Genomic DNA, 19,601 nt, shown 5'->3' on the forward strand with positions numbered 1-19,601 from the left:
ATAAACGTAAATTAAACAAACCATTCTATCTCGTGATTGATGTAATAGTCAGGTTTTAAGTCTAAACAAACAAAGACATAGTAAAGTTCACATGATGATTTTCTACCTTCACTAGTGACGTAGGAAGAGGCATGAGCGGGCATCCGAGTAGAATCAACGCAAACATATAACATGAAACGTATAATTAAAAAATAACCGTCCTTTGATGCAAAAAGTATTTGTCATAATTTGTCTACCCTTCTTTTAGTATGTAAATCTGCTGATTAGTCAAAATAAAGAAATATGTTTATGTTACCTTCAAAATAACATGTTAAAAGTTTTGAACAAGTAACTTCCATTTTGGTTTCCCAAAACCCACGTCTATTTTACACAAGAACAAGTTACTGGTCTTTGTTATATAATGTGTCAATGTAACATTTACATGAAATGTAGTTAATCCGGTTTATAGAATGTCACGCATGAAAAATACAGTGAAAACCCTCAATTAAGACAACCTTTTGGACTGGTCCAAAGTGATCTTAATTGCGGGGTGGTCTTAATTTTGAATATTCTTATTACTTACATACTTTATGACCATGGTCTATTTTAGCCATGTTACATGAACAAACAATATGTATCTTAACAATTATATAGAAATATGTTATAATATTTAATCTGATGAGAGGTAAATACGAAGAAATTTAACATTAAATTCTATTTGGTCTGATTTCAATATTTATTATTATATGATGTACATACTTCACATAATAAAAAAATAATTCTTCACAAAATAAATGTGGCGAAAACAACATTAATTAAACCACTCTAAAATTTACATTTTCACTTAATTTCATACAATAACCCAATAACAACAGCTTTTGACACCTTGTGAAATCAAGTATCATAAATAAGTTCATTCAAGCAGATGATACAACAAATTAAAGAATTAGGAATGTGTTGACTATGATATCAGTGGTCTCAATAGTGGGGTCAAATAAAGAAGTAAACAATTAATTCGGATTGAATCTGGTGGTCTTAAAAGTAAATAAGCGGGGTGGTCTTAATTCTGGACAGAAAGTTCCGTTCTTTTAAAATAGTCTTAATAGCGGGGATTGGTCTAATTCCGGGGTGGTCTTAAGTAGGGATTCGACTCTAATCTATATAAAAAATAGTGGAAAATCCTGAATAATCTATAAATGAATTGATCTATTTATAATTCATTATATACGCAGTATGCTAAAATAAAAAAATCACGGAGTATCGATTTACTACGATAGCTATACAGGAGTTCTAGAAGTTTGCATGGGATATTCAAAGGTAGATATTTATTTGTTTATTCAGATTATTGGTTATCATTTAGAATAACATGAAATAGTAAGATGCTTGTTTTTCTTGCAGGGTTAAAACTTAAACTGACTTTTATATATCATACAGAGCTTGACCTCACATTTATGTAGTTAAACAGTTATTATACACACACATGTCATCAACCACTAATCACATAAATCAATTTATTTCTCAGGTAAGGAAATAGTTTTTTATTTTTAACTATTTTAATCAATTCAGATATAAACATTAAAAATAAGTGATTTTTGAAACGGTAAAGTGAATTTATGCAGATATTTACAAACTGACGAGGATGTATTCTTGGATGCGTGTAATTTGACTACTGGTTTCCCAACACTACTGGTTTCCCAACACTATTGGTTTTCCCAACACTATTTATTCTGTATATTGAAAGAAAATGTTAAAGATATTGTGATTAGCATATTCGTAAGAATATTACTTGTGCATTCACTTTGTGTTGTCATTAAAGTAAATCGGAATTATTTGCTGCATTGTATTGGTACCAGAATTAAATGATATTTTATAGATCCGTGATAAAACTGAAGTGGTTTACCCAATACAAACCTAAACCAGAAAGTGAATTCTTTATCAATATAGAATTTTTAAAGGACTTGTGCCTAGTTGGAAATGATGTAACACTATCTTGAACAGGGAAATGAACGTTTCTCTATCTTACAAATTTAATTGATAAAGATGAAGTGATTAGATCTCATAAAAATGTGTGTCATTATTCGTAGCAGCAATATGTGAACTCAGTTGGTGTTCTGATAAAAAAAATGAGTTCATTTATTACATGATTATTGAAAATTATTACTGTAACATATTAACTTCAACAGTTTACGCCGCCAAAAAGTATTGATAGGTATTATACTGGAAACATTGAAGACCACTGCTTCCGTTATGCCAATATTTCAGCTTATAGTCATTTGGCCATGTTCAGGATATAAGCTATGTTTGAAAGTTTATACCATTCAAAATGGAATGTGAAGATATATCCTGGCAAAATGAAACGGTTCGTTAAATTTATGTTTCCTTTATATATCATTATATATATTATTATATTTGCGTAATTGAATTGCTTAAGTTTATAATATTAAGATGGTAAACTGTAATATATACCTAGGTTCCTGACAATTATGCCATTTGGTTCGAGGAAAATGTGAATTTTCAAAGATTAAGTAGTTATATACTTATATGTATTTGCTCACCAAACTTTTGAAGTTAAATAGTTTATCTTACAAATTACGTAATGTGTTTGTTGAAAATACTTTGTGAGTATTACGTGACCTTGCACCTAAAAGAACAATTATATTTTAACATATTTTAGATTATTCGTATAGACTATAATCATGTTTAGTCGAAATTTCTTTTTACATGCACAAAGTCAAGCGGTTTTCTTTCAAGTATACTAAACACTGTATCTGCAATTATAATGTAAAAATACTTTTGATTCAATGTCACATTTATCTAGTAGAATGTTGTATATACTCGTATATAAGATACATGTTAAATATGACAGAGATGTATAAATAAATTGGTTTTCCAAATCTATTATTAAACATATAGTTCAGCCGTACTGATATCGCTTAGTATTTATGAAAACCTATCAAATATGTCAATATAAATCGGTATTGAATGCGTCTTCGCTATTGCAGTAAAAAACAGTAAAATATATTTTTATTCCCATTATCCTTTTCTGATTATTTAAGTCGCACATGCAAACGAATAATGTTCTTAAAAACAATATGAAACACTTTGTAGTAAATCGCTCATATGACAATGATATAAAATAAAGTTACATTTTCATTAAGAATTTAAAGTTGTTTACTTGATTTTTTGTCTTTTTCATATTGCTTTCTGATATTATGAACTGTATAAATAATTTTAGTCTAGCTATTTCACACGAACTTAAGCAGAACCGCTTTTGATGATCATGATGTGATATAAATATAGATTCAGTTGGTTCCGTTGCATTGGATGGTCTCACAAGATATAGATAGAGATAAATTATAAACATCATTATCTGTTTTAGCCGATTTGTTACTGTCGATCATTATTAAAGTGATTATTATTAAATATGTCTATCTAATGGTATATAGTGCGTGAACAGGTTAAAGTCAAATAACTTTACATTTAATTTTGCCATAATTCCGTTCAATTTATAATCGGTAAATAACTCACCTGGTATATGAATCGTTAAATTGATATAAAGACTTAAGAGTGGGAAATTCCTTTTATATTTATGGCAGATTTATATTTAAACCAAAACATTTTTCAATACCAACTGTTTGTCAATCACCATTACATATCATAGTCAATTTTTTAAACTAAATATTCAATTCAGCTCAACTTGACAATAATAAATGAACTTATGTCACTTTAATGTAATATTATAGTATTAATAAGATGGTCACATGAAATTGAAGTTTAAAAAAAAACAAGTTGACCGGCACCCTTTCTTCTAATGATGAGATATTTTATAGAGAAATAAACATTTTAAAGTCACAAAATATAATAATAATCTTTGCACACATCGTGTACCAATTTTTATAAAATTCTACAAATTCATCTGTACAAAAAAACTTAAACTTTCAACAGTGATGAAAGAAAAACATAGAACATCAACAACAACAGCAATAATCCAAGCAATCAAATAGGCAATACTTAGGAACAATTTTTGACTCTGAAACGGACCGTCATTCCGACAGTTGACAACGGATTCTTAAAAATGTGTTTGTGGTATTCCCGAATAATACGATTCAGAAGAGTGAAGAAGCATCATGATCAACTGCATGTGTTTTATTTTATCGAAAACCGTTAACGCTTTCAAGGAATGCAACATTCAGAAAACTTCATATAAATATCTAATGTGTTACATTTAAATGTATTTTTTTATGTTCATAACTCATAATTTCAAAGAGGAGCCACTATCAAACACAAAGCTCGTAGGTAAAATTTCGAAATTGCTGCTTTCTGTTTTTTAGAGCCGTTAGGACATGAGTTCATTAGACAACGGCACTCTTACATAATTATTATCATTGATTAATCGTATCCTTTCCAATTTAACATTTAGCAATCTGGAACCTATTTGAGAATGTCAAGTGATGTAAAACTGTGTCACAAGAGTTGGTGAGCGCGAAGTCTTGTTTTAACCTTTTTGTTTGTTTATATTACTTTGGCTTCTTTTTCTTAGTTTTAGTATGGTTTTGTAATGTTTTGTAATGTATGCTTCTTTTATGCAACTAGTATTTTCAAATGTTTCTCTGTAACTATATTGTTTGTAAATAGTAATTTAATTTTTTTACCCATGTAATATGGTGCTATATCAGCCAAATATGTATCATTTGTGAAAAACAAATATGAAAATAAATATTAAAATGGGCTGAGCCAAAATGGGACTTTTTCAGTGATTTCTCTATTGCAATGAGTAGCTTGAGCTATTCATGTCATCATTGTAAGACATTATCTGGATATAATTTTTTTTCAAGACAGTATGAATTCGAAGCGCGTCACGCACCTATAAATAATCTATGTATTACTTCGCGCTGTTCAATTGCAACTGCGTACATTGTAAAAAACTGATGTATTCGTAAACAACGTTTTTCTTGAAGGTCAAATTACACAATAAGGTTACCCCTTTTTTCGTGAAGAATGGAATATATCTTCACTTTACATGATTCTTAAAATTCTCTATATTTACTCGTCGTTCCGGCTCGTGAAAATATATGGAATTTTATGTTTCGTGAACATATGCTCTATATGTCACCCAAACGAAAAACCATCCTCTTAATATTCCTTCCTTGCATGAAATGTATATATATTTGCTATGGTATTATAATACTTTTTGAATCATCAAATTCTGTTCATTTTTATGCACAGGCTTTGAGGATACTTATTTTGTCTCATTGTTATGAATTTCATTGCAAATGCTATTTATATGTATGTTATTATTTCTTTCTATGGTAATGTAGAATCCACTTTTCTATGTTACTCAATGCATAATGCTTTAAAATATTTGGCGCAAAACATTATTCTACAGACTTTGCTATCATCATAACTTAAGTTTTTATTTCATGGGAAAAATAATACATGGACGGTGATTGTCTGTTATGAATGACAGCTTTAAGATTGCCCTAGCTTGTCTCATTTACTTTGTTCACAACATTCAATGATTGCTACTTTTGAATAAAAATTATTAGAAATATATAATAGAAAATGATTTCATCTATATCAGCTGTGCAGGTTTTGGTGGTTTGTAAACATATAGCTTTTGTAAATCTGCTTTTCCTTAACTGTTCAAATGTCTTTCGATTAAATATCTGGGTGTTAATTTCAACGTGTCATTCATCTTATACTTATATCAGAAACACCATCCAAATATCTTATAAAATGATTTCATCGACCTGACTATTATGGTATACTCATTTGATTTTATATTTACTTTATTTAAATAGCAGCATATTGATGATTTTCGTAAATTATACAATACCTAATAGTGTATATTTTATATTTGCATATTAGATTGGTTTTTGTTTATCATTTGTAAAAATAAACAATAGCTCCAGGTTCCAGACCCTTATTTACATAAGCAAATACATGTATGTTGAAAGGGTCAAACTTTCCTGACCTTTTAGAACTAGTTTATCTAAGCACATTATATTCTATTTTCTACATTCTGTGTATGCTTCATTGATCCCCATCATTGTATGTAAATGTAGATATAGGATCAGACAATTTACAAATGCATTTGAATTATTTAAATTCGTTATATAAATTGGAATAATAATTCAATATTTAATTTGGCTAACCGGTATCGAATGCATTTTTTTCTTATAAAATGTCGTAATTACTCAGATCATGTAAAAACTATAAAAACAGTACTAAATTCAGAGCCTTAATTTTATAAAAGAAATTGTATAGAAATAATTCAGTCCAGATATGTTCATGTTTTCAGGTAAAATGCAAATGTGAAACGAAAATGTTTGCTCAAGATGCGTTCTAAAATCGTTGTTTGTTTCAGCTTGAAAGCCAAATCATACACCTGGATATAGTAACCGTGTCAAGCAATACCGACACGACAAATGAAAATTATGATGGGACAAAATACATGGCTCAAGAAAAAGCTCCTAGTCTGTTACAATGGAATGACTTCAAGAACTCGACACAAAGCAATCAAGGTATCAATATTGCGTTTTATATAAATAATCATGAATGTTTATAGACTTTAATTAATAAAAACATGAATATGCTTATCACTTACTTACTTTTAAGCATACAGTTCTCTTTATATATTCATACTCCATTTGTGACATGTATTGACATATATAAATTGTTTCATTTAAACTTTTAATACTCATTTATAAGGGTGACACAACAGAATAATGATTTGAAATAACTTTTAGCAGCAGATTCAGTTGCATCTCGGGATAAGTGCTGCTTATTAGCACAAGAGGAAAAACCACATGACGAAATTACAGAAGCAGACAATCATGGTCGTCAAATTTCAGGCTTAATGCCAGTAACAAAGGTATGTCGTTGTATCCTTCCTCTCTTTTTGATCAGTTATTAAACTCTAACCTTTAAGATTCAATATTTTGATATGTTAAATTGAGGACGCACAGCTTTCCACATTTTTTTAACAAAAATATTGTGACGTCAAGTTAAAAAAAATTATGTCATGTTCCAAACAAGTAAACAGACGGACATCTTTAGTAAATGCTCTGAATTGGTTGATGTATCAAATCTTCAATTACATATGATAACATTTTCCATTTTACCTACAGTCTAAAATCAGTAAGAAGCATTATTAGTAAAGCATTGAGTTTGTGTTAATGATAACTTTAATGTTGCATTGCATTTCTGCCCGATGCATTATGCTTTATTATAATTTACATCTTGTATATAGTCAATAGTTGTTTTTTATTCCCAAATTGTTATACTTCAAAAGGTTTCGTTGAAGAAACATCGTGTGTTAGAGTATGAACATCGCAAGTCGAAAACGGAGCATGATGTAAAGCAACTGCCTGTTTCAACAGACATCAAGAGAGGAAGTCTTCCTTTAAAGGGATCGATGTCATACGTATGTCAGTTGATTTTATAATAAATTATCTTAACAGAGTTGCCATTTCATATTTTCTTATATCAAACAATCCGAGACAGCGAGTTTGTTATCTTCTAAGACAAGTAAATGAAGTTATAACTAATAAGAAAATGTCTGTTACGCGGTAGTATCAGCGTTTTAAATTCTACTTTCATATTTAACAAAATATATCATTAACAACTTTGATTTTAAACAAGCTAAAAGTAAACATTTGCGCTTATTCCGTTCTATCAATTCCACTAACTTAAAGATATTGATTTTTTAACTTGATTAACATTATTCAAATGTGATAACAATGTTTATCCAATACGTATGTGAATAAAATACTCATAAATACTCTTGTTTTGCAAAGTAATTAATACTCACAGAGATTAAACGATTAAATGATATTTCTTTTTCTAAATTCAGGTGTTTATGATTTTGCTGTCTTCCTATCTTTCCAATGCCATGAACATACAACCTCCAACCGAAAACGATCAAAGTCTCTCGAAGATACAAACCTTTGTGTCTCTCAGCACTCCTAACTGCAACCCTTCAAATTTAAATATGACCTGCCCTTTTCAAGGTAGTGATAACATGGAACTACTGATCACTCGCTGTGAATTTAAGAAAATGTGTTTCCCAGGATATACACCCGTATGTATTAACATTGAAGAAGGCATGACTTTTATCTGCGCTCCAATAAATCTTAGATGCGAGAAAGGTACGCCTAACTAACTTTTAGTTACTTTATTTGCAATCTCTTAAACTTTCTTTTGAATTGTGTTTTTGTCAATTACCACAATTCTCACAGAATAGATCAATATTTCTGATTTTCCTTTTTCTTTCAAATAGACTTGCTCGTTATTGCATTTCCTTACAAATCTACTAACAAGAAAATAAATTTGCTACAACCTAAAGACTGCACTTCGGTTTCAGTCGTTCATGGTGAAAATCATCAAATCTCTCAAAATATCTAACTCAAGTTTGTAAATTTTTATTTAAAAATGTGTTATGTTCAATAAATATGCTTTGTTTGTACAGGAATTTTTACTGTCAGTGGCTGTATTGTAAAATAAAATGTACTTTAATTGAAACTAAATAAACTATAACATGTGTATGTCGGCCGTTGTATTTGTTGTTTTTTTCTTTGGCGGTGATTCATACATTTTTCATTCACAATCGTATATAAATTGGCGTGAGGGAACTCATTTGCCGTCTAAATTTGCAATTGGGCGGGAAATTCTAATATTAAATGATTCAAGCGCCTTGTCTAGTTAATACAGTAATACGGTATTTAGTGTGGTACTCAAACACTTTATTTTCAGTCTCACTTCTTTTCATTTAGGTCATTGGTGGAAAGTTCGGAAAGACGAGGACGACCCTTCAAAGGTTAAGATTATTGTCGAGAAATGTCCAACTGATTATTTTCAGGAAACAAATTCAAACTGTATCAATGCCTGTAAATCAAAGCACTTAGGTTTAACAAATATTGAAGAAAAATATTTGATCTATAGTGAAGGTAACCACATCTACCCAACTTATATGTATTGCAACTACAAAGAAGGATATTATAACAGGGCTGGGAGATTTCTATTAGATTACGACAGGGAAAGTGAACATGAACCATATTTTTGTAGTGGGAACGCTGAAATGAACAATCCATGCGTAAAAACACAAAAACCCTTGCCTAGTAAGTTAAATCTAACATTTGATTAACAATTTAATTTTAAAAATATATTTGCAGTATTTGTAATGATTACAAAATATATTACCTTCATTTAGTGTGTGTTTTAAAGGTATTTTATTTTATAATTATGACCACTTACTTGATTTAGCATATACGTGTTTTGTTGTTTTGTTTATTATAGATGGGACATGTGTCCTTCCTTGCAACCCATATGAATGTAGAGATGATTACGATAACTTTATCTGCAAACAGACTTGCTGGTAAATATTTCATTACCTAGAACTGCAGTCTTCACTAATGAATACCCTTTTATTTATAAGTTCAAGATGTTTTTCCAGTTATCTTACACTATCAAAAATATATTTCATTACCAGGAACTGCAAAGCCTTCATAGATGATAACTCATTTATTTCTTAGATCACGAATTTCTTCTTAATATCATCTTAAATATATCTGTATTAAATATAAATGTATCTGAACTAATTGGACGTTTCTATTCATTTTTAATTAAACCACTACCTACCCCGGATCAAAAACGTATTTACATTTTTAAATTTTAAAGTTAAATAAAATTCCATTGCAAATGTACAATATTTTCAAGTGACTACATATATGAAGGTTCATGTTGTCTGTGGCACAATATACAGTTTAGAGTAACTATTGTCTCAAAAAGTTGATTATTTTAACAAAATATGAAAAATTAAGTCGCTGAATTTAGACCATTTGGCAAATACTGGTCCCTGGGAACCTTTCATATCTATTTCAAATATATGAGTGAATGTTCTTGATAATAAATAAATAAATTATTTTGGTAATTTGCCACACATTTTTTCCAGGGACCATCTTGAAGATGGACATTCCATAACAGTTACTGTTACAGATAAACAACCTGACTTAGACACAGGTATGGTATTTTACTCTGCTACAAATACATGTTTTGTAATTTGATTATTTCATATACATAGTTATTGTTGCAAACATTAACCTTATCAAAAGACCCTTTTTTAGTAAATTTTTATAAATATAAATCATAAAAAACTATTTGACGTTGATATATGTATGCTTTGATTTTCTTGGAACTCTGTGCTGGTTTTAGTGTTCAATGTATATGTAGGTCCTGTTTATTTACGGGTGGGTTGTGTTCATTAAACGCCGCCTTTCCTTGTTGGTCTTTTTTTAAAATAATTTTTAGGCGAGTTTTATCTTTTGTTTGAAATTTTAGTTATATCCCGTTTAACACATTAACTCTCACTTGTACGTAACAAGTTTAAATTAAATCCTTTTATTTGTATTAATTCATTCAAGAATTTCACTTCTCATTCCAAAATGGTTAAAATAATTCAATATCCACTATTAAAGGGCCAGTTATAACTTGTATCTGAAAGCTCTTGTTGTTTGAAAATTGAATTTCGAAACACTCGTTATTATACGAATCGCATTGCGTTATTGCCAGATATTGCCGAATGCGATAGAGAACCATGGGTTTGTGAAAATGGGATATGCAAACAATCTTTTAATGGATATGTTTGCCAATGCTACCCAGGATTTGTGAACGATAGAGAAACTGGAAGATGTATAGGTACGTAAAAACAGCTACTCCTATCAATAAGCATTCATACCAGTAAGTGGTGCTTGATAAACTTTGATTTTCTGCTACATACACTGTATACTGATAATTTAGCAAGCTTATATTCACATTGTAGAAAAAGTAGTCGATACCGGCAAGTTAACCATATTTTAAATTCAAACTATTATCAAAAGAGTATCATTACATTTGAGTAATTAATTAGTATTACAAAAAAGAAATAAATTTAATATCCTTAATTAAGTCTTATTCGATCTGTTTTGTAAATATCTAAATATAAGAGATGGTTATGAATGTATTTGTGTATGTAAACACAATTATATCTTGTAGTATTCTTTTATTCGATGGTGTGCTCCCAAAAACTAAAATTTATCTCGTATTTATATGTACTATTAATTGCTTAATATGTTGATTTGTTTAGTCAGTATAGTTGTGTACGGTCAGTAATTTTGTTTCGTTTTACATGACTATTGACGAAAAATGTTATTTCAATCTCAGGATCAGATGTGACTCCCAAAACAAACACTTTAGCAACGGAAATCATCGTTTTAATTGTTATATGTGTGACATTTGGAGGTATGTATCATTTGAATTCCAAATTTCAGATACAGACAAGTGTTTTTAAAGACATTTTTACAGTAAAATAAAAATTAAACCATTGATAGCATTTTTTAAATATTTTTTGTATGGAAAGTAAAATTGAATCAAGAATTCAAAAATAAAAAGAAAATATATGTTGACACGTTGGTATATGTAAAATGAATGACAGTTCCCATGCTAACCGTATAATTATCTGAAAACTGTCAAAGTATTCACAATTTGTTATTAAAAATAAAAATGTATAAAACAGTTTAAGGTAAGATACCTGTAATGGGTATATTTAGGAACCTGATCAAGCTCAAAATTTTATCAAAGTACTCTATCTTGCTTATTTAATTGAAACTTTTAAAATATATTAAAAAAGGCAGCTTTTACTGACATTGTAAATTTTTGTTATGTTTCAACACATTCTGATAACAAATTAACAATAAACTTTTCACATAATATATTGGCTTCAGCCAATTGGCTAAAACCTATTCCAAGATATCTAAAACTTAAAAAAATAAAATAAATAAATTTAAAATAAAAATTATTATTATTTGTATTGAAATATCTGAATTGGGGCAAGCAAATTGCTTCTATAACTTTTAACACTTTTCCATAGCGATCAAAATTTGGAATTTCTTGACCACTTTCCACATTACGTTTTTGACAACATGATTTAAAAATTGTTCCTCAAATATATGGATATCAAACTGTATGCCAACAAGAATAACCCGTCTAACTTATCTCTTGAAAAATACAGCATATCTTTTAAAATATGAATATTTTTTTTTTTGTTAAAACAGAGTATGAAATAAATTACAGTCATTTAAAAGAAATCATCAAATATTTTTTATTATATTTGTCAGGTTAACATTCTCAAAAAATTAAATGCTACATGTAAACTTCCAACACCTTACAAGAAAATTAATGAAATTTATTACAAGAATAACTATTTCATCACAAGATAAATAACTGCTTCTTTGATTTTGTACAAAAAAAATTTAACAACAATAATCTGAACATATTCTTTTCAGAATGTGTTTTTCATGTTTCATAAGTCAGCAAAATGCAAAAAAGCAAATATGTGTTGACATTATAGACCTTTTGTTTCCATATAATTATTCCAAATGTCAAAACGATCGCGCTTTCTTTAGAAAAAACAATTTACTGTGTTGTACAAAATGCATTCAATTTGTTATATAAACCAAAATAGTTGAAATATAAATTAATAAGAATATTCATAAACCATTATATATGGATATATTTTAATTAGTCTGTTTCCATCAAACTGAATGATATTGACAAATTAATAAAAATTAAAGTTCGGGTTGAATGAAATGAAAAGTACTTCATATTTTTATTTTTGAATTTCAAATGATTTATATTTATTTTCAGTTTGTTTGATGACCATTATAGTTGCGTTTTGCATTCGCAAAAAATGCAAGTATAATATTATTTCTATATGTGTTTTACATTAGTTTAGGCGATTCGGTTCTATTCGGCATTTGAAACTGTACAATTTAGCACTTTTGAATTATCTATCATGAACAAATAGAATTTGACCGAGTCGGTAATTTTTATAATTTTGTTGCTGAAAGAAATGTACCTTATAATTATAAAAATCTTGCCGTTAATTCTTTAAGGGTGTTTACTTCTTAGCTAGCTTAGATTATCAACTGATACGCATTTTTATGTATATCAGAACCGTTGTTCACGAACGCCAAAACTTGTTGCTATGATTGTTTTCAATATCATGTAGCTGACATATCTCGGTGATTTATTTGATAATTTTATAAATTTATTATTTGTATATGCTCATATACGCTGCATCTTTAAAGATGTAGTTTTAAAAAGTTTACAAACTTTAATCAATGTAAATCTACTAAGCCATGATAAAAACGCCAATTAAAGCTGATTATCATTTGATTTAACGGATAAGATATATCTTAATACAGGTAAGGCACCATCGGATGGAGCAGAAGACGGAAACTCTTCTTCGCGTCACAACTCCTCAGCTGATACAGGTATTAATTTTTGTGATTAAGGTATTAGCACCCTAATGCATTACCTCCGCGTTGAAGAGTAATCAAATAGGCTAGAACTACTGTTAACTACATTGAAAATGAGGGCCATGGTTTCAATCCACAGAAGGGTCAACTTATTTTTCCTTTCTTTTTTTCTTTTAACATTATTTATGTATCTCTCATGTCCCATTTGGAAAGAAAAAAGTGTTTAATTTTGATTTTTTAATTTATATAGGTATTTATTGGCTAAATTATGCTAAATCTAGTAATAAATATGATTCCTGATATTTTCAAAGTGTAATATAATTAAAACTAGACGGTAAAAGTATTTCATATTTTACAAGATCAACCAATATACTTTTTTAAAAATTTAGTGAAACTTTGAAAACAGGCACTCATTTGGGTAAATTTTAAGAATTTTTTTAAATTAGGCTCCCTAAGTAGAAAAATGGTCAGACACATGGTAAAAATGGGTGGGGTAGGGTAACATTTGTATACAGATTTCATAAATTTTATGTAGAAACCATAATTTTGCTTATGTGGATTTAGCTGAATGGTACTATTTGTTTCTTACCAAAAATTAATGGGAAAACATTTTTCATTAGAGAGTTATTACAGATTATTTAAAGGTTCCTCATTTCTAAAAAAGGGCCCTCATAACTTCCTAGCTTGAGTTCAGAAAAGTGGCCATAACTTGATTTCCGTACGGTAAACTTTGTTTAAATTTTGCATACAGGTGAACTTTAAGGTATACATTTGACCTATGATATCAATTTTTCAGTTCCTTATAGTGCCCATTAGGGTCCTAATACCTTAAACAACATGTTTACAGTTGTTTAAAAATTATTCATTACCTTGTTTTCTATTACCGATTATACTTAATTTCATTTCCCAAAGACATTTGATGACAACAAAATTTCTGTTACGTAGATCTTTTCTTAATATAGTTAATTCTTGACTTTCCGTTTTACAGTAAGAATTTCGCCAGATATTGGCTGTGTGTCGGATGCATCTGATATTTCACAGAAAAATCATTGCCAAGTATCAAGGCCAACACTTCTTAATATCATATGACAAAGTGCAAAGAGAATATCACATGAGGTTATTAACAGAATCTTATCTTATTTATTGCATAATCCCAAACAGAAATGAGTCAAGAAACAGTGAAGTGTTATTATTTTAATGAATTTATAGTTTGGCCTAAAATTTGGCCGACAGTCCTAAGATTTTATGCACAGGTTAGTCATGGCTGAATTTTATTTCATTTCATCAAGCGTCAAGGTCACAATGACAATATGTAATCTTATTATATTCTTATCAATAACTTGAAACGGAATAAAGCTTAGTTTTTTAACTTAAAGGAGCATTGTCCTTGGCCAGTAGATATGCAAAGAAAATGTATGTAAATATTCCACTGTGAAAGCAAATAAATTAGGGCATTATTTCGTATGGACACACTCATATGTTTCCGTCCACCTGTGAAATAATACGTCCATATGAAATAATAATAAGTCCACTGCAATCCATATGCATCAAAACAAAATTATTACAGAATTAGGGGCCTTTTCAAAGTTAAGAATAATATATTTTGCAATATCTTGTTTTACTAATGGTTTAAGTTAATAGGTATTGCATGTAGTTCTACATGTACCACGCAATATTTGATAATGGAAACCGATTATACATATAAAACATATATGGGGAAATAAAATATATTTCGCTAAAACTTTGATTGAAAATATGTCTGAAAGTCAAAATCAATTTAAAAATGCCAACTGAGTACCATTAAAAACAAAGAATTGTTTATTGAAGTTAACATGTAGACATTCTGTGCTCTCGTTCCTACAACTATAAATATAATAAGCATATAAATTATGTACAGCTTACTTTTATATCTATATAGGTGAACTACTACTCTATATATGTGATTTATTTGGTAAACAACGCCCAGCATAAAATTACTATTTGTTGACTGTTTAGTTTCTTAGCGTAGGTTAGACCGAAATACCGTATCCGTTCTTTGTATTGTTACTATTGTGTTCGAGGTCCTTATCTATAGACTGACGGAAAGGGCAGCAAAATTGCGATTGTTGTTTCACTTTCAAGCATTGACAGTAGTCGAGCAAGCTGTCATACCAACAGCTCTTTTTTCAGTTGAGTTGAGTTCTGTAGACGAAAGTAACAACTCAGATGACTTAAGACATGAAACGGATCAGAAAAAACAGTCTATAGTATTCAAAGGAAAATCAACGAACGTTTACATAACAAACCATTTCAATACAGACGGAACAAAAGATAATTTGGTAAGTGAAGGTTTAATTAAATTTAAAATTATTAAAACAACTAACATGTAAATAAACAATAATTTGTCGGCGTAAGGCTTATATCTGTTCGTAAAAATATTTTTGCACATGAATTGAAACATTTGACATACAAACATGTTAAATAAGAACTTAAAGCTAATGTAAAAATAAATTACATCGACCATATTTAATTTTGTCAAAGTGGTAAAGAATCTTCAAGTAAAACATGTTTTTTTTAAGGAATCCACATTTAGAACAAAAGAAGAAGACCAAAATTATTCTACTTCCAAAACAGGTTTGAGTAATGTTTTTTTATCTTGTTTCATTTCAGAAGTAAAGACTTTCTAAAATAAACCAATAAAGGTTGTCAAATGTTTTTATCCAAAAAGTTATACAGCCTTGAGACCAATGTGTCCAATATATTAGTTTACATTCGGCCTTTACCATTAAATCGTACGCTTAATTTAAAACGTAGGTATTTTATCGTTGTAATGAATTTCATACTTACTGAAATATATTTTTACAGATTATGCATTAAAAGATTTTTGATTGATAGTGTCTTGGAAAAGGTCTTAAAACTAAAAACTTATGATTGGCGAAGCATATTGTTTACAACATTTAAAAGAATAATGCACAGTTTCTAATATTGATAACGGAGTAATTGTTTTTGCAATAGGTGCCTGTTTCAATTATTACACACAAAGAGCACAAACAATGTATATATAACAAAATGTTTCTCGATTTATATCGAGAAACAAAAACATTCCACATAATATTTAGCTTGATCAAAATATTAAGCTTTATCAAAAGTATAACTACATATATTATCATATATAATAATTCTAGATTCCGCATGCGAAATTGAGCTAGAAGATTCAAATGAACAAATTGCAAGACCATTGGGCATGTTTCAAACTGTTTCAAATAATGCACCATTTACTAACGACTTTAGCGAAGAGGAGAAAGAACATTTGTTAGCTAATTCAAGTTATGGTAAGAAAAGAAAAGATAAAAGAAATATTTTGTTAGACCTAAGCAAATGGTGGTTTGGCCAAGTGCCGGAATAATCATCTAAAGATTGTTGGTCATATGGGCTGAAACCCTTTTTGGGGAAAGCTTTTATCATTTTATTATCTTATTTATTTCCATAGCAATAATTATCAAACCCGTTAGTACTGGTTTGTTCGTGGAAGGGATTCGAATTCGTATATATGAGCTTAGAGCTTACTTCGCAATCAATCTTATTTAAAAATAATTTATGTTTTAACTAAAACTGTTATCTAATTTCGATCTAACCCCGGGAAATCCCGCTGATAGAAAATATGTAAGAGGCGATAATATGGAGACTGAGAAAAAAATATTTTGTTCAAACTTTTCCAAACTAACTGTTGACACATTGAACTCGGACAAATTTACAGATAACTTTATTGTAACGTACGTTTCCGATCTTAATGATTCAATATTTAACATTCTTTGCCAATATTGGTCTTCATTATGCAATAAAAACTGTTAAACAAGAGAACTTATATACAAAGCTTATTCATGTCTAAAGAAACTATGCTTTGTTTTCAAGGCTATTTTTTCCAGCAGAAAACAACATATTTATGTTTCGTTTCATAGGTTAGCAACATAGTTAAGATGTCGCTGTGACCATTTGAGGAAACATATTTCTTTTACTTTTAAAAGTTGATGGACTTGAGAGAACATTATATTTATTTGCGATTTCAGGTGATGCAAAGTTAAATCTTGGAGAGTTCAAAAAAGATACTGATGACACAAACACACAAGCAGCAACGAATTGTTTGAATCAGCTCCTGCGGAGCTGCGGCGCAATAATACACAGTAACAAAGTTATGGGGTCTGCTTTCCGTGTGGGTCGATTTTATGTGATGACATCATTTCATGTTCTTCGTAAAATAGTTAGAGGTTTGATTTGTTTTATTAAAACAAAATTATCATGCATATGAATACCAGGAAAAAATAATCGATTTACGACAATGTAAAATATTAAACATTTTATCCATCTTTTATACCTTGTTTGTTTATGGTTTGTGCTTTTTGATTCGAATGGTTTTCTTAAGGTCAAATTTCCACTTTATATTATTTATGAAATCTAATCATGGTTGCGAAAAGTCTTATTGATCCAAATGTTTAATGTCATATGATTATTTATATTATATATTTCTAATCTTAATATGAATTTTTGTCATGAGAATCACATTAAAGTTATTTTTTTTTTAAATTGAAGCATTCCAATAAATTTACTTCAAAAACCAAATCACTCTTCTGATAAGTAAAGAAAACTATTGATGAACAAGGGAAATATGTGTTATTATTACATAATGTCTTCTAAAATCACCTATTCCTTATTTACAACTGTTTAATTGAACCACTGAAATCCTGAACATGTCCAGAGATGAAATAACTATTGAAACACTTCTGTCATTGGGTATTTCCGTTTACGCCGTCTGCTAATATTCGGTAATCTAACGTCACTGTTGCGTTACGTAAAAATAAACGTCTGTAAAATCAGTTTCAACGTTTCTAACTGATATTGTATAGGAATAGTGTAAAGTACACTTAACAATTTTACAGTTGTTAAAATGTTCTAAATATGTTATTGCAACATGTATAATAGTTTGATTGCAAAGCTTTCTGCCTCTGGCAACAGGTCCAAATGTCATCCCTGTTACCTTCCATAAAATAAAAAATACAACAATAATAAGAATCATATCAAAGATTTTCAATGTTTACACAAGAATATGATTTTCATTACAGATCAGACAGGCAGCACATACTATGACTTTTCACGGATTGAACAAGAAGAGTTGGGAGTTAATTTTAACGAATCCATCATGAACCCTCACAGACGGAGATTTTCATTGAAATATAGATATCATGATGAAGAATACGATTTTGCCATACTTGAAATAAAAAATATTGAACTACACGAAAATCTCCCGGACCCTCTATTGTTATGGAAACACGACAGCTATTATTTGTTTATAGAGGAAGTTATTCTTATAGGTTATGGTAATAAGAAGAACGAAAATGAAAAACATTGGGAAATATGTAAGATAATCGAAGAAGACACTTTTAACAGAAGGCACAGGGAAGCACTTGCAAGTTTGGAACAAAATGCACAGGAATATAAAAATGACATACCTGGACATGATAAGTCTTCTGTTGATCGAGGCTACCATGGTCTTGATAACGAACTATTTATCAAATTTGATTGCTTTATGGAACATGGATTATCTGGTGGTCCAGTTATTACGAAAGAAGTTAATTCACCAAAAGTGATAGGCATAGTTAAAGGAGGTCAACCCGATTTTTACTATAAACTGTCTGAGAGGAAACGAGCCGCTTTTGATAGGAAACATCTATTTGAGGTTGGAGTAAAAATGCATTTGATACACCAAAAAATGTTAACGCAAGACCCAGCCCTTGCTTCTGAAATATTTCCTAAAGATTGAAAAAGAATTAACAGAACATGGAGTCTTGTTTCAGATATTAAAAAAACAAAACATTATTTTATTTTTTCATCATCAGCTTTTTGAATTCGAATTCCAATAATGAATAATATTTTGTGTTTCTTTATGATGATTTCCTTTCTATGTACAAAGCAAAACGAAATATTAACTCTTGTTTAAGATTTATAAAATATGACGATTTAAATTATCCGACACTATCACCATTTTCATAAATGGCATTTATTATAATGAAAAATAAAACAGTCAATAATATAAAATGATTTTATGCATTTTATGCAAGTTCTCGAAAACATAAAGAAAGTACACAATTATTGCGTTATACCTTCGATTCAATAACAAAAGCAATATTTCATCATTATCGTTATCATAGCAGCAACAATAACAATTTAATAGCACAACATACATGCATACATAAAGGTTGTTAATAAATGCTACATTACATTAACATTCCTTTTATACTGTGCTTACAAAGTGATTATAAAACTATTTTATTTACTTTGTAGATTAGATTACAG

General features: G+C 29.3%; 1 protein-coding gene across 5 annotated transcripts; it reads left to right on the forward strand.

Moving 5' to 3' along the window:
• The first annotated feature begins 933 nt into the window (after positions 1-933).
• Positions 934-19,326, forward strand: LOC132720279 (uncharacterized). Of its 5 annotated transcripts, XM_060704379.1 has the most exons (17): positions 1,741-2,338; positions 4,400-4,455; positions 6,347-6,503; positions 6,729-6,853; positions 7,835-8,129; positions 8,754-9,098; positions 9,277-9,355; positions 9,932-9,999; positions 10,549-10,674; positions 11,179-11,256; positions 12,661-12,705; positions 13,221-13,289; positions 15,444-15,592; positions 15,833-15,887; positions 16,439-16,585; positions 17,321-17,518; positions 18,371-19,326. In XM_060704379.1, the coding sequence occupies exons 3-17, from the start codon at positions 6,434-6,436 to the stop codon at positions 19,066-19,068; spliced, it is 2,547 nt and encodes an 848-aa protein (XP_060560362.1). In that variant the 5' UTR covers positions 1,741-2,338; positions 4,400-4,455; positions 6,347-6,433; the 3' UTR covers positions 19,069-19,326. The 5 variants fall into 5 exon arrangements, with proteins under 5 accessions (XP_060560360.1, XP_060560359.1, XP_060560362.1 ...); XM_060704377.1 differs by lacking the exons at positions 1,741-2,338; positions 4,400-4,455 and adding an exon at positions 934-1,296; XM_060704376.1 differs by lacking the exon at positions 4,400-4,455 and having other exon boundaries at positions 1,740-2,338; positions 6,732-6,853.
• The last annotated feature ends 275 nt before the right edge of the window (positions 19,327-19,601 follow it).

Source organism: Ruditapes philippinarum, unplaced genomic scaffold (assembly GCF_026571515.1).
Source record: "Ruditapes philippinarum isolate M1 unplaced genomic scaffold, ASM2657151v2 ctg4692_1_1_1_1, whole genome shotgun sequence".
NCBI classification, from domain to species: domain Eukaryota; kingdom Metazoa; phylum Mollusca; class Bivalvia; order Venerida; family Veneridae; genus Ruditapes; species Ruditapes philippinarum.